The sequence below is a fragment of the Triticum aestivum genome, chromosome 3B (genome assembly GCF_018294505.1).
Source record: "Triticum aestivum cultivar Chinese Spring chromosome 3B, IWGSC CS RefSeq v2.1, whole genome shotgun sequence".
NCBI lineage: Eukaryota > Viridiplantae > Streptophyta > Magnoliopsida > Poales > Poaceae > Triticum > Triticum aestivum.
This window is the reverse complement of record NC_057801.1, coordinates 425027266-425050534: the sequence shown is the minus strand read 5'-3', so window position 1 is coordinate 425050534 and position 23269 is coordinate 425027266. Positions and strand designations below refer to the sequence as shown.

Genomic DNA, 23269 nt, shown 5'->3' with positions numbered 1-23269 from the left:
CCTGGGTGTAGAGCTCGGCGGCCAGCTCGAAGTCGTCGTCGACGAAGGCCTCCTTGGCCTTGCTCTCCAGATCCGACGCGGCGGCGGCGGCCATGTCTGCGTCGAGGTGGAGAAGACCAGACGAAGACTTTGGGAGAGGTGAATAGAGATCGACGGTATTTGGTGGGGAGGGGATGGATGGATCCAAGCAACGGACTGATTGGATTGGATTGAGCTGCGTGCGGTTAAACGGCCTCTTAAGGGCCCGTGGGGCTGTTTCTAGAGTGTTCCGGGGGGAGGGCCGGCCAGCAGGCCGAGGGGGGGATTGGAGTTGCAGTGCATGGCAAGTTCTCCGTCCTTTGTTTTTTGCTTTTCCTCCTCTCTTTTTCCTTTCCTTTCCTTTCCTTTCTGTCTTTTGTGCGGATCAAGCCTAATTGTTTTGCTTTTGGGACCCATGAAGTTTCACGAATCATTGCTTGATTAGCCTCTTGCTATGGGGTTAAGGGGGTGACTTTTTTCGATCTTGGTGTCTGAGATCGTGATTAGGGAGCAAGAAGGCTGTCATCGGCGCCATGTGCAGTCGTTGGCTTGTGCAGTTGTGCGTCGTCAATGGAGATTAGAATATGATGTTGGATTAATGATACTAAACGCTGCATGGCATCTTCGCATGCTAGGTACCCTCATAACTCAAGCAACGGACAGACAATCACTGATCAAAAGGGGAAGGAGGAGGCCTTCCTTGAAACCTTCAGGGAGATTATGGGGAAGGACTCGGCTCGAGAGCACACGGTTGATCTTGACTTTCTAAACATCCAACTGCTGGATCTCTCAGAGCAAGACTTGGTGTTTCAGGAGGACGGAATTTGGGACGGGGCCAGATGGATTTATTGGTGCCTTCTTTCAAAAAGCATGGAATGTGATCAAGCGTGATATCCTTGCCGCCCTGCACAAATTGTTTCTGGATAATGGACGCGGCTTCGGGAGGCTCAACCAGGCGCTCATCTCACTCATTCCAAAAACAGCGGCAGCATGCACTGTCAAGGACTTCAGGCCGATCTGCTTGGTACATAACATACCCAAAATGGCGTCGAAACTGTTGGCATCCAGACTTTGCAAGCGAATGCCTGAGCTTGTCAACGCTAATCAGTCGGCGTTCATCAAAGGACGCAGCATACATGACAACTTTCTGCTGGTCAGGCTATTGGCGCGGCGGCTGCATAAGAGGAAAGCTAAATGCGTGCTGCTCCAAGTTAGACATTTCGAAGGCCTTCGACTCCCTATCGTGGCCGTTTCTCTTTGAGGTGCTACGGGCAAAGGGATTCTCCAAGCGGTGGCTATCTTCGGTCTTTACACTTCTTTCCACGGCCAGCTCCCGCGTGTTGGTCAATGGATGCGCTGGGGAGAAGTTCAGGCATGCTTGCGGTCTGAGGCAAGGGGAGTCCCTGTCGCCTTTGTTGTTCGTCATCGCGATGGATGTTCTTACAGCCATCATCATCAAGGCACATGAATCCCAGATACTGAGTAAAATGAATGGTTGCGGAGCCACGCAAAGACTGTCCCTGTACACCGATGATGTGGTCTTATTCGTCAAGCCAAACTATGCGGATTTGTCATTTGTTCTAGAGATTCTCAAGATCTTCGAAGAGGCATTAGGGCTTAAGGTGAACTACGCTAAGTCGTTTGCCATTATTATCAGAGGGGAAGAAGGGGATGAGGAGTTGGTCCGAGGCATGGTGCCCTAGCAGATCGGGAAGTTCCCATGTAGATACTTAGGTTTACAGCTCAGCATCAAACAGCTCAAATGTTCGGATTGGCAGCCAATGATTGACTCTGCATTGAGAATCCTGCCGGGATGGCAGAGAGGGATGGTGACCCAGCCCGGAAGGCTGATCCTAGTTAACTAGGTGATGAGGGCAAGACCTACACATCACATGATTGTGGCTCAAGCTCCCAAATGGGCATTGGAGAAGGTGGACAAGGGCTGCAGAGCTTTCTTTTGGGCCGGCTCAGATCATATTATTGGCGGCAAGTGCGTTGTGTCCTGGCAGAGGGTTTGCAGACCTAAGTGCTTCGGCGGGCTGGGAGTAATTGACCTGCAAAAGCAGGGGATAGCTCTGAGGATGAGGTGGGAATGGTTAAACCGAACTGAAAATTATAGGCCTTGGCAGGGATTGAGCGACCTGGTGGATAAGCAAGTGGTTTCTGCGTTCGGTAGCCTTGTCAAATGGAATATTGGAGATGGGTCGAAGGCCCTCTTTTGGAAAGATAGATGGATGGGAGGATTGGCGGTGCAGGATGTGGTGCCCACGCTTGTTGCCAAGGTCAAGACGCGCGTGATCAACCGCAGATCTGTCAAGGAGGGGCTTCACCTTCATGCTTGGATGGAGGATATCGTGGGAATGCTGGACATGGACGGGCTGATGCAATTTATGAGGTTATGTGAAGCGGTCATGCAAGTTGAGCTGCAACTAGGAGAGGAAGACATGCTGGTTTGGGAGTGGAACTCGACAGGCAAGTACACAGCATCATCGGCCTATGCCATGCTTTGCGAAGGCGGGATCAGGTTTCAGCTTGCCGCACCAATTTGGAAGTGTGGAGCGCCCCTCTCTTGCAAAATTTTCATGTGGTTAGCGGCACAGTACAGACTTTGGACTTTTGATAGAAGAACCCGGCACGGGTTACAGGACTCTACATCACCGTGCTATCTTTGCGAGCAGGAGGAGGATGCGGTAGACCACATTTTGGTCCAATGTGCGTTCGCCAAGCAAGTTTGGGTCCAATGCTTCATCAAGATCGGCCTGCCACTGGAGCTCACGCCATCCGGCCAAGATACAATGGAAGATTGGTGGACAACGTCTGGGAAGAGGGTGTCAGAGGCTCTCCGGAAGGACTATGACTCTTTGGTGGTTCTCACCTGCTGGTGTTTGTGGAAGCAACGGAATGGTAGAGTTTTTGGTAGGAGTGACATTTGTAACGAGCTTGGCATCGTCCAACTCATATTTAGGGAGCGCCAGCTATGGGCGATGGCTCGTAGGAGTGGAGTTTTGCAATTTTGTGAGTAGTTCCTTATAGTTCTAGGGAGAGATCAGGTGTAGGCACATCCAGGTGATGCCTGCCGTCAGTAAACTCTTGTAAATATTTTTCTCCCTTCTATAAAGCTAAGGTATGCCTTTGGCGTACTCTCAAAAAATAACTCAAGCAACATGGAGATGAGAATACACATGGGTGAGCTTGTTAGAAGATTACATCATCTACAACCGGACCTCTCAATACCCACTCTCAAGCACTCGGACGGACCTCCGCCTGAAAGTGCAACTATCCCTAGGTGGTTTTGGTAATTCCTAACAACATATAGCTCATTGAGCTAACATCATTGCAAGATGAATATTTCAGGAAAAGCTCAATGAATGTCATGGCATGGATGAGGAAAGTGGATCCCTCAAAATGCTAAGGATAAAAGGATTGGCTCAAGCTCAAAAGCTAAAGACTCTACATTTTATATTTTAGTGATCCAAGATCACATTGAGTCCATAGGAAAGCCAATACTATCAAGGAGGGATGAGGTGTTGCTTAATGAGTTTCTTGCTCTACAGTGCTTAGTGATATGCTCCAAAACCCTCAACTACTTTCTCACATCCACATATGACCTAAACCAAAAGTCAAACTCGGGCCCACCGATTCTTTCTACCCGGCGCCACCGAGTTCAGATGTCATAGCCACTGCCACAAACCTTAGGCAAATCGGTCTCACCGATAGGGATCTCGGTCTCACCGAGACGGGATTGTAATCTCTCTGTTTCCCTTCGTAACGTTTCGGTACAACCGAGATGAGCGATCGGTCCCACCGAGATTGCAATGTAAACTCCCTGTTTCCTTTTCATTACATTTTGGTCTCACCGAAATGAGCGAACCAGTCCCACCGAGTTTACCTGACCAACTCTCTGGTTAGCTTATTACCAAAATCGGTATCACCGAGTTTGTGTAATTGGTCTCACCAAGATTACGTTATGCCCTAACCCTAATCACATCGGTCCTACCGAGTTGCATGTCGGTCCCACCGAAAATCCTAACGGTCACTAGATTTGCTGAATCAGTCTGACCGAGTTTACCAATTCGGTCCCACGGAGTTTGGCAAGTTGTGTGTAACGGTTAGATTTTGTGTGGAGGCTATATATACCCCTCCACATCCTCTTCATTCGTGGAGAGAGCCATCAGAACGAACCTACACTTCCAACTTGCTGTTTCTGAGAAGGAACCACCTACTCATGTGTTGAGGCCAAGATATTCCATTCATACCATATGAATCTTGATCTCTAGCCTCCCCCAAATTGCTTTCCACTCAAATCTTCTTCTCACCAAATCCAAATCCTTTGAGAGAGAGTTGAGTGTTGGGGAGACTATCATTTGAAGCACAAGAGCAAGGAGTTCATCATTGTCGGTGTCAAAACCGGCGGATCTCGGGTAGGGGGTCCCGAACTGTGCGTCTAGGCGGATGGTAACAGGAGACGAGGGACACGATGTTTTTACCTAGGTTCGGGCCCTCTTGATGGAGGTAAAACCCTACGTCCTGCTTGATTAATATTGATGATGTGGGTTACAAGAGTAGATCTACCACGAGATCAAGGAGGCTAAACCCTAGAAGCTAGCCTATGGTATGATTGTTGTTCGTCCTATGGACTAAAGCCATCCGGTTTATATAGACACCGGAGAGGGCTAGGGTTACACAGAGTCGGTTACAATGGTAGGAGATCTACATATCCGTATCGCCAAGCTTGCCTTCCACGCCAAGGAAAGTCCCATCCGGACACGGGACGAAGTCTTCAATCTTGTATCTTCATAGTCTTGGAGTCCGGCCGATGATGGTAGTTCGGCTATCCGGCACCCCCTAGTCCGGGACTCCCTCAGTAGCCCCTGAACCAGGCTTCAATGACGACGAGTCCGGCGCGCATGTTGTCTTCGACATTGCAAGGCGGGTTCCTCCTCCGAATAATTTATAGAAGATTGTGAACACCAGGATAGTGTCCGGCTCTGCAAAATAAATTCCACATACAACCATAGAGAGAATAATATTACACAAGTTCAATCTGCTGACGTATTTTGTGGCGTAACGTCACACCACTACCAAGCCTTCAAATTGTTTTTATTGTTCCATCTCAGCGCGTTTAGCGAGGCGGTTTCCTTGGCACGTCTTGTCGAAGCAGAGATTGTGTTCCCCTTATTCCGGGATTCCCATCAATACGGACGTGGGTAACCCAACCGCGCCATTGATTGCGGCGCTTGGGAGATAAGTGAGTTTTATCAGGCCGGTGGGGACGCATGTTTCCGTCCGCCCATATAAGGGGATAAAGATCCAACCTTTTTACCCGCGCCTTCTTCCTCCTTGGCTTATCCATCTCTGCGAACTCGAGCTCTAGCGCCCAAGCCCGCACATCTCACCTCAACCTTCTCCAAATATGTCCGGAGCGGGAGGCAAGTGGATGGCCTCCTCCGTCACGGAGGGGCATATCCAGAAGCTGCGCAGCGCCGGAAACTTGTCCAGCGGCATCGCGCATCGGCTCCCCGACGAGGGAGAGCTCATCCCCACCCCTAGGCCCCATGAGAGGGTAGTATTCCTTCCCCATTTCCTCTGCGGACTGGGCTTCCCACTTCATCCCTTTGTCCGGGGGCTCATGTTCTACTACGGCCTAGATTTCCATGATCTGGCCCCGAATTTTATCCTCAACATCTCGGCGTTTATCCTCATGTGCGAGGCCTTCCTCTGTATGCAGCCCCACTTCGGCTTGTGGCTCAAGACCTTCAGTGTCAAGCCGAAGGTTGTGAAGGGCAGCCAAGCGGAGTGCGGAGGCGCCATGGTGGGCAGGATGTCCCACGTTACGTGGCTGGAGGGTACTTTCGTGGAAACCATTAAGGGGTGGCAATTGGGGTGGTTCTATATCACCGAGCCGCGTGACCCTGATTGGGTAGCGGCCCCCGAATTCAGATCCGGTATCCCTACATGGCTCACCTCCTGGAAAGAGAGTGGCCGGATCTGGGGGGATTCGGAGGAGCTGACCGGACTCCAAGCCTGTATCCAGAAGCTGGTGGACAAGAAGCTCAAGCTTGTCAACGTAGTCCAGGTCATGCTCATCCGCCGGATTCTCCCGTGCCAACGACGGGGCTTCAACATGTGGGAGTTCGATCCGGCGAAGCACCAGACTTTGAATGGGCTCTTCGACACTACGTACGAAGAGGTCTGGAAGGTGCTGTTCAAGGGCGCCGAGGCTCCCGCATCCGCTACCGAAGATCGCGGATTCAGCTCGCAGCGTCCAGCTGACGAGGTAAGTGATATTGTCCTTTAGGGACGCTTGTTATTCATAGTTTGACTCTATGTGGGATCTAAACTCCCTTTCCTTTGACAGGACTGGCTGAAGAAGGCCGCACAGGCTATCTGTCTGGCCCCATTGCCAGAGGACCCAGCTGACGCCCGCCTAACGGGGCTGCTGGCTTCGGCACCCCACATGGTGCCGGAGAAGAAGGCCAAGAAGAAGGCCACGGGGACTCGGAAGAGTTCCCGTTTTCAGGTGCTATCGGACGATGAATCCGAGGCCGACTCCTCCAACCAAGGCGAGGAGGAGAAGAAGAAAGCCTCTCCCCCAGCGGGGGGAGGGAAGAAAAGGAAGGCCTCCCCAACAAGGAAGGCCGAAGGGTCCAAGAGGGGAAAAACTCTTCCCCCGAACTGTTCCGCCAACGCCAGTGACGACGACGAGGACTGGCCTCCAAGGGCCAATCCTCTGGCGAGATCGTAAGTATCCAGACTCCCGAATAACTTCAAGGTTTTCGTTTTCCGCCACATTATGTCTTTTTAATGCCACATACAACCCTGCAGTCCGCCTAAGGATGATCTCCCCACTTCGTCGAGCGGGTCCTTAGGGGCGTCGGATATGGATTCTCTTCCGACTGCCTCCACCCCCCGTGATGCGGACGATGCCGAGGTGGGATCCCAGGAAGGGACCCACCAGGAGGAGAGGGCCCCGGAGGTGTCGCAGGACAACCTCCCGGACCTTGCACCGGACTCAGCCCCGGAACCCATAGTGGCTCCGGAGTCCAGCGGGCGACCCCTTCGTAAGAAGGGCAAGACCGTGACGCCGGCTGCCTCCGTCCAACCGGAGGTGCCGGATAATTTGCTAGAGGCGCTCAATAGCGCCTCTATTGAAGAGGAACACCGCACTGTTATGAGTGCGGTGATTCAGAAAGTTCAGCTCGCCAAGAACGGGCTGACCGAAGCCTACAGCAGCCTTCTAACAGGCTTTGAGGTAAGAATTTCAATATATGTAAAATGGTACCGCATAGACAGTAGCCCCTGATGCTCGGTTCGGTGTTCGGAAAGAAAAGCCGGACTGAGGATCTTTAGAAAGATAAACGCAGGAGTCATGAAAATATGTCAATATGGGATTGCAGGCTATGCTGCTGACCTCTGCCGCACTGACTGCGGAGGTCAAAACTTTGAAGGAAAACCTCAAGCGGTCCGAGAACGAGCTCGGCCATGCCAAGAAGCAGCTCGAGGAAAAATAAGGTGAGTAATACCTTATGAAAATTGTACCTTACAGAAAAGGATTTGGTTGCAAGAAAAATGACAAGGATAACTGGGGTATTGCAGGGGCCACTAACGAGGTGGCGACCCTGAAGGAGGCGGTGGCCGTAGCCGAACGCAATGCGGCTGCGGAGCGCACCGAGCGAGAGAAACAGGAGGCGCGGGTGGCGGAGGTATAGCAAGAGTTCCAGGATCTCGTGAGGAAACATGAGAGCCTGGAGCGTGACTCGAAGACTCGAGAGTCTGAGCTTGCAACGACTCTTGAGAGTGCCAAAGCCGCTAAGGCCGAAGCCTACAAGGCCCTCCAGGAGATCGAGGCGGTAAAGAAAATAGCAGCGGGTAAGGCATTTTTCATGCAAAGTAAGCATGTGAGTGTTAATTACCTGTCGCTTACCCGAATTCGGAGCTCTCAAGGAGCATTCGCAGATCTTCCTCGCAGCGTGTCCGATGCTGCCGCATTCTACCGGGCCGAGGAGGGGAGCTCAACGGAGAAGGTCTTCTAGTCTCAATATGCTGAGGCCGAACATCCGGTGCCCCTTAGCGACCAGCTGAAGCAGTTGGTTGAGCTCCACAAGGCGGCCGAACAGGCCATGAAGGGCCTCATAGTTCGGCTATGGCCTAAGGAGGCCATGCCTGGGAGCTACTTCGGCCTGGTGCGGCGGCTGGTGGATGCGTGCCCGTGGGTTGAAGTCATCAAGCACTCCGCCTGTATTGAAGGTGCCCGTCGGGCCCTTGCCCGCGCAAAGGTGCACTGGGGCAAGATGGATGCCCAGAAGCTTGTGACGGACCCACCACCAGAGGGCAAGGAGTATCGTACGTCCGAGATGTATTATAAGAGTGTGCTGAAGGGCGCCCGCACTATTGCGGGTGAGTGCTCCAAAGATGTAATATTTGAGTAGACTCGCATTTTGTTATCCTGTGCGCTGAAAACTTGGTTCATATGCGCTAAGCAATGCTTGTTAATTTAAAATATTACCTTCTGTGCGGCTGTTTATCAAATCTGAGAGATGGCAAGTCGTCGGCTTCAGCCCCCATGCCACGAGTGCTGGGGTGTTCGGGATAAACTCGAGCGCTCTTGTTCCCATTTTTGGGTCCATCTAGGGAGGCGCTCAACACAACGACCAAGGCAACCGGACTTATAATGCTTGAACACTCTCACTTAGCCATAGAATTCTATAATTTTAAATTTCGGCGAAGCCCCTAGTTTTCGAAAGGCCGAATTTGGGGTGCTATCCACGCCTTGGCCGGACAGAATCCGACTCCTCGCTCGAAGCGGCATAAGTCTTTAGGGACTCGCAAAGAACCTCTCGAACAGCGACCAACTCTCGCCTCATCATGACGGTCAGTTTTAGCTTTCTCCACTGAGGCGTTAACCCAGCTCAACTGGGGCGCAATCGCAGTGGTTCTCCCGGTGCTACCTTAGCCGATAAAACGAAACGTAAGGTACCAAAACATGGGAGCCGGGCAAACCCAACTATTGACCCAAGAACATGATTCGGAGCCGATGCATATAATGCTATAAGTTCGGGGTGCCGCACTTGTGAAAGTGTTCGGACTTATCACACCATAACGCGGGAAACATAAGCCCCTGGTGTATTTAGCCGTACCAAAACGTACGGATGCAACATGTCATAGATGAACATATGTGTAAGAAAGAAATGCAATTAGAAGCAAAAATGTGTTGCATTTCTTTATTCAATAAAAACTGTTGTAAGTGCAGGACGATACAAGTGGTGCGGTAAGCAAGGGATGGGACTGTTTAACATGTCCCCCTACAGGGGTAGGCTACGAAATAATGCATAAAACAGATTTAATGCTCATGATGGAGACCACCTGGGTTTTCGTTGTAGCCTTTCTCCTTCCCTGGCTGTTGCATCGTGGGTTCGACATGTCTGCTGCCGGACAGGGCCTCTGACGAACGGAGTCCTGTAGGTAAAAAATAAAAGGAAAAGAAAAAGAAACGACACACTTAAGAGCCCCTGGTGCGGTTGAGCCGCAGTCTGGGCTTATCGTGGTCGAGCCCCTTGCCCCATGCCCATGGTATCTTCAGAGCGTAATGGAGTACGCGAAGGGTCTGTCTTAATGTTTTACAGGGGCTGGGGTTGGGGCCGCACTGCTACGCGTGCTCGGAACGTGCCAGGTGGTCGTGTTGTAGGTTACTCCGGGCACGCTTAGCTGTGTCCGGCCGCTTGGCAGCCGGACTCGAGAATTGCCTTAAAAGGCTGCTTTGTACTTCTGCCGCGAGAGCCGCTGTATGTTCCTCCGTTCGGAGGGAGCGTTCAGTGTTTCCGTTGACCGTGATGACTCCTCTAGGGCCTGGCATCTTGAGCTTGAGGTATGCGTAGTGCGGCACCGCGTTGAACTTTGCGAACGCGGTACGTCCGAGCAAGGCATGATAGCCGCTGCGGAACGGGACTATGTCGAAGATTAACTCCTCGCTTCGGAAGTTATCCGGGGATCCGAAGACCACTTCCAGTGTAACTGAGCCTGTACAATTGGCTTCTACACCTGGTATGACGCCTTTAAAGGTCGTCTTGGTAGGTTTAATCCTTGAGGGGTCTATGCCCATTTTGCGCACCGTGTCCTGATAAAGCAGGTTTAGGCTGCTGCCGCCGTCCATCAGGACTCTGGTGAGATGAAATCCATCGACGATTGGGTCTAGAACCAATGCGGCGAACCCACCATGGCGAATGCTGGTGGGGTGGTCCCTTCGGTCAAAGGTGATCGGGCAAGAGGACCATGGATTGAACTTCGGGGCAACTGGCTCCATCGCGTATACATCCCTGAGTGCACGCTTCCGCTCCCTTTTGGGTATGTGCGTGGCATATATCATGTTCACCGTCCGCACCTGTGGGGGGAAACCCTTCTGTCCTCTATTGTTCGGCGGTCGGGTCTCTTCCTCGTCGTCGCTATGTAGCCCCTTGTCGCTGTTTTCGGCAATTAACTTGCCTGCCTGCTTGAACACCCAACAGTCCCTATTGGTGTGGTTAGCTGGCTTTTCAGGGGTGCCATGTATCTGGCACAAGCGGTCGAGAATTCGGTCCAAATTGGACGGACCCTGAGTTGTTCTTTTGAATGGCTTTTTCCGTTGACCGGGTTTAGAGCCTCTGAATCCGGCATTGACTGCCGTATCCTCACTGTTATCGCCGTTAATGCGGCGTTTGTTTTTGTTGCGACGCGACCTGCCACTACGGTCCTTGATATCCGGACTGCCAGAATTTTTGTTGAGGTTGTTGCTGCGTGCTAGCCAGCTGTCCTCACCCGCACAGAAGCGGGTCATGAGTGATGTAAGGGCTGCCATGGATTTCGGCTTTTCCTGTCCCAGGTGCCGGGCAAGCCACTCGTCGCGGATGTTATGCTTGAAGGCCGCGAGGGCCTCGGCATCCGGACAGTCGACGATTTGGTTTTTCTTGGTTAAGAACCGTGTCCAGAATTGTCTGGCCGATTCGTCTGGCTGCTGAATTATGTGGCTTAGGTCATCTGCATCTGGTGGTCGCACGTACGTGCCTTGGAAGTTATCGAGGAATGCGGCTTCCAGGTCCTCCCAACTCCCGATTGACTCTGCTGGCAAGCTGTTAAGCCAGTGCCGGGCTGGTCCTTTAAGTTTGAGTGGGAGATATTTGATGGCGTGGAGATCGTCTCCGCGGGCCATGTGGATGTGGAGGAGATAGTCCTCGATCCAGACCGCGGGGTCTGTTGTGCCATCATAAGATTCAATATTGACGGGTTTAAACCCTTCTGGGATTTGATGATCCATTACCTCATCTGTGAAGCACAGTGGGTGTGCGGCGCCTCTGTACTGGGCGATATCGCGACGGAGCTCAAAAGAGCTTTGTCTGTTGTGTTCGGCCCGGCCGGACTTACTGTGTCCGGGGTGACGGTGATCGTCACGTATCGTGGGGCGCCCACGTGATCCATAGATCGATCTTGATTGTCTTGCCTTATCCTCCAATATGTCTCGCAGGTCCGGAGTGTTCCCCTGTGGCCTTGTGCTTTTCGAGCGATGCCGGGGTACGGGTCTAGTGAAGGGCCTTGAGGCCTCTCTGTCGCGACCACGGGGTGGTCGATCAGCCGTATTGTCTCCTGGTGAAGCGGGATCATATGCCTCCACCTCTAATCGGGGGAGCAGCTTACGTTTGGGGTAGCTTTTGGAGGGGCGTTCGAGTTCATGCTCTTCGGCCGCGAGGACTTCGGTCCATCTGTCGGCTAGCAGATCTTGATCAGCTCTAAGCTGCTGCTGCTTTTTCTTGAGGCTGTTTGCCGTGGCCATAAGCCTGCGTTTGAAACGCTCCTGTTCGACGGGATCCTCAGGCACGACGAATTCGTCGTCGTCGAGGCTTGCCTCGTCTCCGGAGGGAGGCATATAGTCCTCTACCTCTTCTTCGGCCGCTCTCTCATGAGGGCTGGCGTCCCCCTCCTCCTGTGCTGGATCTTGCTGGAGTGGGTTGTCTTCGGCGCTATCCGGTGTATTATTGTCTCCGGTGCCGGAATCCTCATTCTTGCTATGGCGGGATTTAGAGCGGCGCCGCTGACGCCGGCGCTTGGGCTGTTTCTTGGAGGGGTCATCCTCCGCTATTCCTTCGCTGTTCCCATCCTTGGATATCCACCATGTATATGTCGTATGAAGAGGTGGCTTTCCAGTGCCCGGTGGGCGCTGGTTCTTGGTCGTCTCCGGCATCGTCGTCCATACCGTCGATGTCCTCAGAGTCGTAATCTAGCATGTCGGTTAGGTCGTCGACAGTGGCTACCAAGTGGGTGGTGGGTGGGCTCTGAATTTCTTCGTCGTCCGCATCCCAACCGTCCTGGCCGCAGTCCGGCCAGGCCTCTCCTGATAACGAGAGGTACTTTAGCGAACTCAAGATGTCGCCAAAAGGTGAGTGTTGAAAGATGTCCGCCGCGGTGAACTCCATGATCGGCGCCCAATCGGATTCGACTGGAGGGGGCGCGGGAGGTCCGGAGTCCGGCAAGGAGTCCGGCACCTCGGAGTCACGAGCTTCATGGGGGACAAGATCGGTGTTCGGCTCTATCGCCGTAGAGGTTGCAGCCCCCGAGGTGGTGTCTAGCCATCCATCCTTGGTCTGCGCAGCCGGCTCCGAGTCGAAGATCGGAGCGGGTTCGAGTGCGGCCTCCAGGGTACTGTCCGGCTGCAGAGCTAAATCATGCCCATCGTGACAGTACGGCACGCTCGGCTGTGGCTCGAATCCGTCGAGGATCAAGTCCCCGCGGATGTCAGCCGTGAAGTTCAAACTTCCAAATCTGACCTGACGGCCAGGGGCGTAGCCTTCGATCTGCTCCAGCTGGCCAAGCGAATTGGCCCGCAGTGCGAAGCCGCCGAATACGAAGATCTGTCCGGGGAGGAAGGTCTCACCCTGGACTGCATCGTCGTTGATGATCGAAGAAGCCATCGAGCCTATCGGTGACGACACAGAGGAACTCTCAATGAAAGCACCAATGTCGGTGTCAAAACCGGCGGATCTCGGGTAGGGGGTCCCGAACTGTGCGTCTAGGCGGATGGTAACAGGAGACGAGGGACAAGATGTTTTTACCCAGGTTCGGGCCCTCTTGATGGAGGTAAAACCCTACGTCCTGCTTGATTAATATTGATGATGTGGGTTACAACAGTAGATCTACCACGAGATCAAGGAGGCTAAACCCTAGAAGCTAGCCTATGGTATGATTGTTGTTCGTCCTATGGACTAAAGCCATCCGGTTTATATAGACACCGGAGAGGGCTAGGGTTACACAGAGTCGGTTACAATGGTAGGAGATCTACATATCCGTATCGTCAAGCTTGCCTTCCACGCCAAGGAAAGTCCCATCCGGACACGGGACGAAGTCTTCAATCTTGTATCTTCATAGTCTTGGAGTCCGACCGATGATGGTAGTTCGGCTATCCGGACACCCCCTAGTCCGGGACTCCCTCAATCATCAACACACCATTTGTTACTTCTTGGAGAGTGGTGTCTCCTAGATTGGCTAGGTGTCACTTGGGAGCCCCTACAAGATTGTGGAGTTGAACCAAGGAGTTTGTAAGGGCAAGGAGATCACCTACTTCATGAAGATCTACCGCTAGTGAGGCAAGTCCTTCGTGGGCGACGACCATGGTGGGATAGACAAGGTTGCTTCTTCGTGGACCCTTTGTGGGTGGAGCCCTCCATGGACTCGCGCAACCGTTACCCTTCGTGGGTTGAAGTCTCCATCAACGTGGATGTATGATAGCACCACCTATCGGAACCATGGCTCAAAAATCACCGTGTCTCCAAATTGTGTTTGAATTCTCCAACCCCTTCCCTTTACATTCTTGCAAGTTGCATGCTTTACTTTCCGCTGCTCATATACTCTTTGCATGCTTGCTTGAATTGTGTTAAGATTGCTTGACTTGTGCTAAGATAGCTAAAATCTGCCAAAGACTAAAATTGGGAAAAGAATAAGCTTTTATTTGGTCAAGTAGTCTAATCACCCCCCTCTAGACATACTTTCGATCCTACAAGTGGTATCAGAACTTTGGTCTCCATTTGCTTTGTTTTCCATAGCTTTTGGTGGTCATACCCTTGGTTTCACAACCTAGGAGAGTATGGCGTCTAGCGAGGGAAATTATCATCGTAGAGGTCCTTACTTTGATGGTACTAATTTTGCTAGTTGGAAGCATAAGATAAAAATGCATATTCCTGGACATAACCCCGCCGTTTGGGCTATTGTGTGTATTGGCTTGCAAGGTGAATTCTTTGATGGGAGAGAACCGAACTGTGAAGCTAGTGCGGAAGAGTTGAAGATGCTGCAATACAACGCTCAAGCTTGTGATATCCTCTTCAACAGATTGTGCCCCGAAGAATTCAACAAAATCAGCCGTCTTGAGAATGCAAAGGAAATTTGGGACACTTTGATTGATATGCATGAAGGTACCGACTCCGTCAAGGAATCCAAGTTGGATGTGCTCCAAAGTCAACTTGACAAGTTCAAAATGAAGGATGGTGAAGGTGTCGCTCAAATGTACTCTAGGCTTGCTCTTATCACAAATGAGATTGCCGACTTAGGAAGTGAAGAGATGACCGACAAATTCATCATCAAGAAGATCCTAAGAGCTTTGGACGGAAAATATGATACTGTGTGCACATTGATCCAAATGATGCCCAATTACAAAGATCTCAAGCCAACAGAAGTCATTGGAAGAATTGTTGCTCATGAGATGTCACTCAAGGATAAGGAGGAACTTCACAACAAGTCAAGTGGTGCTTACAAAGCCTCATGTGAAGCACCCACATCATCAAGTGAGAAACAAACCTTCAATGAAGAATTGAGCTTAATGGTGAAGAACTTCAACAAATTCTACAATAGTAGAAGCAAAGAGAGAAGCTCCAAGTCAAGGTCCTACAATGACAAAAGATCTTCTAGTCGAGAGCGAAATTGCTACAATTGTGGGAGACCCGGACACTATTCCAATGAGTGTACGGCACCCCATAAAAGAAGAGAAGAATCACCCAAGAGGAGAAGTAGAAGAGAGGAATCACCACCAAGAGAGAGGAGGAGTAGAGATGATCGTTATGAACGAAGAACATCCCGGAGAAGCAAGGATTCGAAAAGGAAGGACAAGTCATCAAGGAGCTACACAAAACGAAGACATCAAGCTCATGTTGGTGAATGGGTGTCCAGCTCCGACTATGACAATCACTCCGAGAGAAGCTATCACTCCGACTCCGAATATACTCAAGAGGAAGGTGTTGCCGGTCTAGCACTTGTGTCAACCAACTCCTACGACATATTTGATTCACCAAATGAAGGAATTGGAAGATGCTTCATGGCTAAAGGCCCAAAGGTAACACACCCCGAGTATGTTGATTTCAATAGTGATGAAGATGACTTGCTAGGTGATGATGATTTACTTGTTGACAACTCTAGTGATGAATACTATGATGAAACATCAATTAATCATGCTAATCAAGATAAAATGAATGACAATGATAAGGAGAAGATTGAGCTTCTAACTAAAGAACTAAACACTCTTAAGTTAGCTCATGAAACTATCTTAGAAGATCATCGAGAACTTTTAAGGACTCATGAGAAGTTACGCTTTGAAAAACTCAACCTTGAGCAAGAGCATGAGTTCTTAAAGGCAATCAATGATGATCTTCGTAAGAAAAGTTCTTCTTACATTGCCAAGCGTTTACTCTTATCTACTTACATGCCTCAAGTCAAGTCCATTAACAAAAACAAGAAGGATTCTTCCTCTAGTAGTAACAATAATCATGCTAAATCAAATGCTGTTGCTTCTAGTAGTTCTCTTGATTTCACTAATGATTCTCTTAGCCAAGTTACACTTGAGCAAGAAAATAGCTTATTGAAGGGAATCATAGAGAAAGGTGTTTACAAAAGCCTTGCCGGGAGTAAGAAATTTGAGGAAATTGTACACAAGCAAGGAAGGCATCGAAAGAACCAAGGTGTTGGTTTTGAACGAAAGTTCAATGCCAATGGAGTTGAGTGGGAAGAAGATCAATACCCCAAGACGAAGTTTGTTCCTCAACAAGAGAAGTATGATCCTACTTCCTTCAAGGGGACACAAGCTCAAGATGATCTTCCACCACAAGACCACAAGCAAAAAGGCAAGGACAAGCTTCAAGAGGAGATTGATGCATTTGAAGAAGCTCCTAAGGCCTTGGTCAAGTGGGTTCCCAAGACTACGTCAAGTTCTACTTCATCAAGCACAACTACAACTCCAAGGATTCCCATCAAGATGATGTGGATCCCGAAGAAGAAGAACTAGAGAGTTCTTGAGGGTCACTCCGCCAACATATTTCACTCATATCATTTTGGCAACAACAAGTGCAATCAACTTCCACATCTTGCACTAGTTCAAGGAGTCACAAACCCTCTTGTTGGTAAGACAAGGGACAAGGTAATATAATGCTTTCATGGACATCATATTGCGTATGCATCACTCTATGTCTATGGATATCCTTGGTTGTTCCTTGTGGGACTAATCCGTGTAGGTATTGAAAGTGCAACTCACTCCAAGGGATTGCTCCAAATGATCTACATCAACATTGAGCATCCACATCTTCAACACCTACATGAAGTCATCATCGACAAAACCCAAGTTTAGTTCATCCCTCTAAGGGGGGATCTCACATCTAGGGGGAGCTTAACTCTAAGAGTTGAGTCAAAGCAACTCTAATGGTGTGAACACATCAATGCATTATGTAAAAGTGGTAACCCCACTTGAGCTTAAACGATGAGTATGACCTATGATCAAATGTTCTCATTTGACTCCTAAGTCAATATACTCATATATAGATGACCTAGTCATCGCCAATTGTTTGATAGATGCTAGAATTGTTTGTGCATGCTTTGTCACATAGTTCATTTGCCATTTTATTGTGTGAGCATGTTGGTTGCATATTTTACTCATTGGAGGACATCCACTTGTTGTTTTGATTGATTGGTTTCATTTTCTCTTGCCAAGTGGATGGACAAGAATGCCTAAGAACCTTCTCTAGCTATCTATGCTTTTCTTGTCTCAAACTCTATTCATGCTACATCACAAAATTTGATCAAGTCAGATTCGAACCACTCTGTGTGAGGAGCACTCGGAGTCCCCGATTCGTCATAGACTTAAACTTCCAAAACTTCTTTGTGCATTTTGGTCTGATCGATTCCTCCATTTCGGTCATACCGAGATCACTAAGTCGATCTAGGTTTTCAATCTCGGTGCAACCGATTTGAACTTTTCGGTCACACCGAGTTGCTGTAACTGTATACAGTTATGCATCTCAGTACCACCGAGTTGTTCCACTCGGTCACACCGACAGGGTCGGGCTATATATACTCATGGGCAAAAATTTGGAAACTTTCTCCAAACCCCTTCGCCCGCGCATAGCTCGCTCTGCCTCCAGGGTCTCCGGATCGTCCTCCTCGTCGCCAGCCGCCCCCAGTCGCTGGTCTCCGCCGCCGTCAACGGAATTCATTCCCGCCGTTGCCGCCGTAGCGAGTTCATCGCCAAGCTAGGGTATGGACTCGATCACAGTGCTATCCCCGTCCGATTCCTAGCACATTGTGTTCATCATGATTCTTGCCACGATTGAAACTATTCTATCCAGTCAAAACAATCCATAGTTTAGTAGTGAATTGAAAATTTAGGGTTAGGTTTCCGCCGAAACCATCTCGGACCCATCGAGTTGCAGAACTCGGTTTCACCGATTCGGCTAAGGCCATTGCACAAGTGATTCTCGGTCTGACCGAGAATTGCAAATCGGTGTGACCGAGTTCAGGACTTTGTGAAACCCTAGCAGTCTCGGTGCCACCGAACTGTGACTCTGTCTGACCGAGTTCACTAGTTTAGGTTCCAAAAGCTGCTTCAGTATCACTGAGTTTGCAAATCGGTTGATCCGAAATGCTTTCTGTGGAAAACTAAAACTAAGCTTTTGAATCATTCTTTTGCAAAAACCTCTGTATTTTGTGATGTTCATCCACTCTATCTCATCTACATCTATTCACAGGGTCAGCAGTCAGTGTTTGCAACATGTCTGATCAAAGTGACAGCCAGAACAGGGAAGAGGAGCAGATTCAGATGAGTGCGGGCACTAGTCCTTCTAGTACCTCTGATGAGGGTAGCAGGAGCACCCCAAGCAACTTGCCCAAAGCTGCCACCAGGACCAGGAAGAAGAAAACCTCAGAATCCGAGGATGAAGATTATGTGGCAATAGAGGATGAGGCCACTTCCAAGAAGAAAGTGCTCAAAAAGGAGTATGGCACGGCTGCATCCACTAAGCCAGGAGTGCAGAAGAAGGCACCTGCAAGAAGGATTCCCACTTCCAAACCCAGGAAGGTTGCCACTGGAGAAACCATGAAGTTTACTATTGAGTCAGAAGATAAAGCTGATGGTCAAGACAAAAAGAAAAAGAGAGCCAGAACCACTGCTGCCAAAGTTCTTGGCAATCCCTCTACGAGGAGAGACTCTGAGGAAGAGGAAGAAGAGGTTGCTGCACCAGCACCCAAGGCTCAGAAGCTTATGGGTGATGTTATTAGGTCAGGGGCTGCATCATCAAAGCCTAAAGAAGCACCCAAAGCTACCTCCAAGCCCAAGACTGCACCAAAGAGGAATACCAGAAACATATCTGCTGCTGAGAAGAACAAGGCCCCAGTGCCTGAAACTGCTGCTTAAGAAGAAGAAGATGAAGAGCATGTCCTGAGAAAGTTGAAGCCTAAGATTCCATACCACAATGATGCTCATCCTGTGGCTGAGAACATGAAGATGAGGAAGGATGCAGGACTCAGACAGTGGAGGTTGTCTGATCCCTATGCTATCAGGAGAAGGACTGCTGTTGACTACAGGTTCCATACTAAGGAACAACAGGATTTCTATGAGATAGTGTTGTTGGACAAGAAGCCTATAGTTTGTGACATGAGGTGGGTGGACTGGACCTACATGAAGGAGAATGAGGAACACTATCCTGGAGTGTATGACAATTTTAGTGCTTGTGGAGTTGCAGACTTTGTTGGGCAGAAGCTCACAAAGTGGAATGATGAGCTCATAATGCAATTCTACTCCACAACACACTTCTATCCAGATGGCAGGATAGTGTGGATGTATGAAGGTACAAGGTACCAATCAACTATTGAGGAATGGGCAAATCTGATCAATGCACCTAAGGAAAAGGAAGATGACTTGGATGTCTATGCCAAGAAGAAGATGGATCACAACACTATGGCACATATGTACAAGGAGATCCCAAATGCTGCAGTAGAGACACATAAGTTTGGATCTGTTCATTATCTTCTGTCAGGACTGCCAACCATCAACTGGATCCTCAGGCACACTCTATTGCCCAAGTCAGGTGACCACAACATGATAAGAGGCCATGCAATAAACTTGCTACACTTATTTTATGTGCCACAGAATTTCAAGGTCATGAGCCTCATTGTTGAGACTATCAAGAGGACAACAGCTGACCAGAAAAGAAGTTGTGGGTATGCCCCACAGATCCAGGAGCTGATTAACTCCAAGATGGGCACATGCACATACTTGCTGGACAAGGAACACTTCGCTATCTATCCAAACTTTGAGGATAACCAAGTGGTTATGGATGAAGATGAGCCATCTTCTGTGCATGCTCAAGCAAAGAAGGAGAAGGCAAGGACAGAGAAGGCTACCAAGACGCCAACAATGGAAGAGGCATCTCAGTACTTTCTGAAGAGCAAACAAGATCAACTAGGCTACTTGATTGCATCCACTCTGAGGATTAAGAAGGGGCTGGCCACCTTGACTCAAAACCGGGAGAGCCTAGAGAGGATCATGGAGCAGAAGCTCTATGACTTCGATGTGAAGGTAACTGAGATCCAGGCTGTTCTTGAGCAGCTTCAGGATGATATGCAGGAGAGGAAGGGCAAGACAACCACAGATGCATTTGCCAGAGTGCCTAGAGCTCAGAGATCAGCTACAGTGCCAGTGAGAGACACCAGAGCCACTTCATCTGCACCAGCTACAGCTCCTACAGCTCCAGTGCAACCAGCTTCAGCACCCACACCTCCAGCTCCATCCACATCAACTGAAGTCTTTGTCCAAGGAGCCATCTCTACACCACCACCTGAAGATCAAGCCTGAGAGTCGATCTAGTGCTATGCATTTTCTATGAACTTTTTGGTAACTTGTTGCCAAAGGGGGGGAATGTATAGATCATAGGCTTCGAGAGAGAGTGTTGCTTTTTGTTCTCTCTTGCTTTGCTTGTTGAACTTCATTTGCTTGTTTGAGATACTTTATGTCTGTGTGATACTTGGATGATCATGTGTTTGATCATATGCTACATTTATGCTTGTTGGATGACATTATCTCGTTTTATCTCTATATGATCATTCACTTTGCTTGGTGATGAGTGCATGTATTCAATTATTATCATTTTGAGTGCTCCACCAAGATGTATGTGACATGGAAGAGTTACCCATGAGCCTAACTCCTTGTGCATTTGCAGTCCAAAGCAAATCTTAAACTATGCACAAATTTAGGGGGAGCTCTTGCTTATCACATACTTCTCAAAGCGACTATGTTTTTCACTCTTATTATCATTTGTCGAAGCTTTGATCTATATGTTGTCATCAATTACCAAAAAGGGGGAGATTGAAAGTGCAACTACCCCTAGGTGGTTTTGGTAATTCCTAACAACATATAGCTCATTGAGCTAACATCATTCCAAGATGAATATTTCAGGAAAAGCTCAATGAATGGCATGGCATGGATGAGGAAAGTGGATCCCTCAAAATGCTAAGGATAAAAGGATTGGCTCAAGCTCAAAAGCTCAAGACTCTACATTTTATATTTTAGTGATCCAAGATCACATTGAGTCTATAGGAAAGCCAATACTATCAAGGAGGGATGAGGTGTTGCTTAATGAGTTTCTTGCTCTACAGTGCTTAGTGATATGCTCCAAGACCCTCAACTACTTTCTCACATCCACATATGACCTAAACCAAAAGTCAAACTCGGCCCCACCGATTCTTTCTACCCGGCGCCACCGAGTTCAGATGTCATAGCCACTGCCACAAACCCTAGGCAAATCGGTGTCACCGATAGGGATCTCGGTCTCACCGAGATGGTATTGTAATCTCTCTGTTTCCATTCATAACGTTTTGGTACAACCGAGATGAGCGATCAGTCCCACCGAGATTGCAATGTAAACTCTCTGTTTCCTTTTCGTAAGATTTCGGTCTCACCGAAATGAGCAAACCGGTCCCACTGAGTTTACCTGACCAACTCTCTGGTTATCTTATTACCAAAATCGGTCTCACCGAGTTTGTGTAATCGGTCTCACCGAGATTACGTTATGCCCTAACCCTAATCACATCGGTCCTACTGAGTTGCATGTCGGTCCCACCGAAAATCCTAACGGTCACTAGATTTGCTGAATCGGTCTGACCGAGTTTACCAATTCGGTCCCACCGAGTTTGGCAAGTTCTGTGTAATGGTTAGATTATGTGTGGAGTCTATATATACCCCTCCACCTCCTCTTCATTCGTGGAGAGAGCCATCAGAACGAACCTACACTTCCAACTTGCTGTTTCTGAGAAGGAACCACCTAATCATGTGTTGAGGCCAAGATATTCCATTCCTACCATATGAATCTTGATCTCTAGCCTTCCCCAACTTGCTTTCCACTCAAATCTTCTTTCCACCAAATCCAAATCCTACGAGAGAGAGTTGAGTGTTGTGGAGACTATCATTTGAAGCACAAGAGCAAGGAGTTCATCATCAACACACCATTTGTTACTTCTTGGAGAGTGGTGTCTCCTAGATTGGCTAGGTGTCACTTGGGAGCCTCCGACAAGATTGTGGAGTTGAACCAAGGAGTTTGCAAGGGCAAGGAGACACCAGGTACCGAATTTAGGCATTCGCGGTTTTGGAGCAACCGATTTAGTCATTGTTCGGTCGTTGACAGCGGACACGACTAGGCGCATCCACCGGCGTATAGGTCGCCATATTAGGTAATCACGATTGTATATGCGCTTAATGATTTGAGCTTGAAATGTAGCATTCAACTTGGAAAGAGATTTTCAAATGTAGCTTTTTACTCCCCTTGCAAACGACAATGCTTAATGGAGGATGAGCTCCATGGAGCTCTTTATTTTGGAAATCTTGAAGTTTAAAAAAATTTCTAAAACAATTAGGCATTTTACTGTTAAGTTTAATCCAGAAAAACATGATAGTGAAGATAATCGAGACGAACAACAAATTGTTGAAACTAGTCATGCAACTGAAATCATAAAGAAAAGATATCATATTTATATTGATTGCTACTAGTAGTACTCCAAATACTAACCCTAACAAAGAGGATAACACGACATATGGAGTAGCAGAAGCGGAAGCAGATGCGCCGTTCGCCATGTCATTGAAGAGGTTGTCGACGTCGGGGAAGAAGTCGCCATTAGGGAACTCGTCATCGATCGCAGCCACGATGAACAAGGATCCAATAGTCACACTGAAGCGCTCCCAAAAAACCTGATTGCCCCTCTCCCGTACCAGATCACAAGAGACGGAGTTTCGTAGGCCTTTGTCTCACTCCATGATGCACGCCGAGACGGGATATGGGAAAGAGATAAGCACTGCATGAAGGAAATATGCCCTAGAGGCAATAATAAAGTTGTTATTTATATTTTCTTATATCATGATAAATGTTTATTATTCATGCTAGAATTGCATTAAACCGAAAACTTGATACATGTGTGAATACATAGACATAAGAAAGTATCCCTAGTATGCCTCTACTTGACTAGCTCATTAATCAAAGATGGTTAAGTTTCCTAATAGACATGTGTTGTCATTTGATGATTGGATTCATATCATTAGGAGAATGATGTGATGGACAAGACTCATCCGTTAGCTTAGCATAATGATATTTAAGTTTTATTGTTATTGCTTTCTTCATGACTTATACATATTCCTCTGACTATGAGATTATGCAACTCCCGAATACCGGAGGAACACCTTGTGTGTTATCAAATAACACAACGTAACTGAGTGATTATAAAGGTGCTCTACAAGTGTCTCCTAAGGTGTTTGTTGGGTTGGCATAGATCAATATTAGGATTTGTCACTCTAAGTATCGGAGAGGTATCTCTGGCCCTCTGGGTAATGCACATCACGATAAGCCTTGCAAGCAATGTGACTAATGAGTTAGTTGTGGGTTGACTCATTATGGAACGAGTAAAGAGACTTGCCGGTAACGAGATTGAACTAGGT

The 23269-nt window shown here is 48.7% G+C and overlaps 1 protein-coding gene across 1 annotated transcript in view; it reads right to left on the bottom strand.

Annotated features, from left to right (window-relative positions):
• LOC123070173 (protein SGT1 homolog) overlaps positions 1 to 215 on the bottom strand; it is a gene marked incomplete in the record, with an annotated part of 6761 nt that extends 6546 nt beyond the window's left edge. Inside the window, 1 exon segment of the mRNA XM_044493220.1 lies at positions 1 to 215. Within this exon segment, the coding sequence (XP_044349155.1) occupies positions 1 to 94 (94 nt within the window).
• Positions 216 to 23269: the final 23054 nt, after the last annotated feature.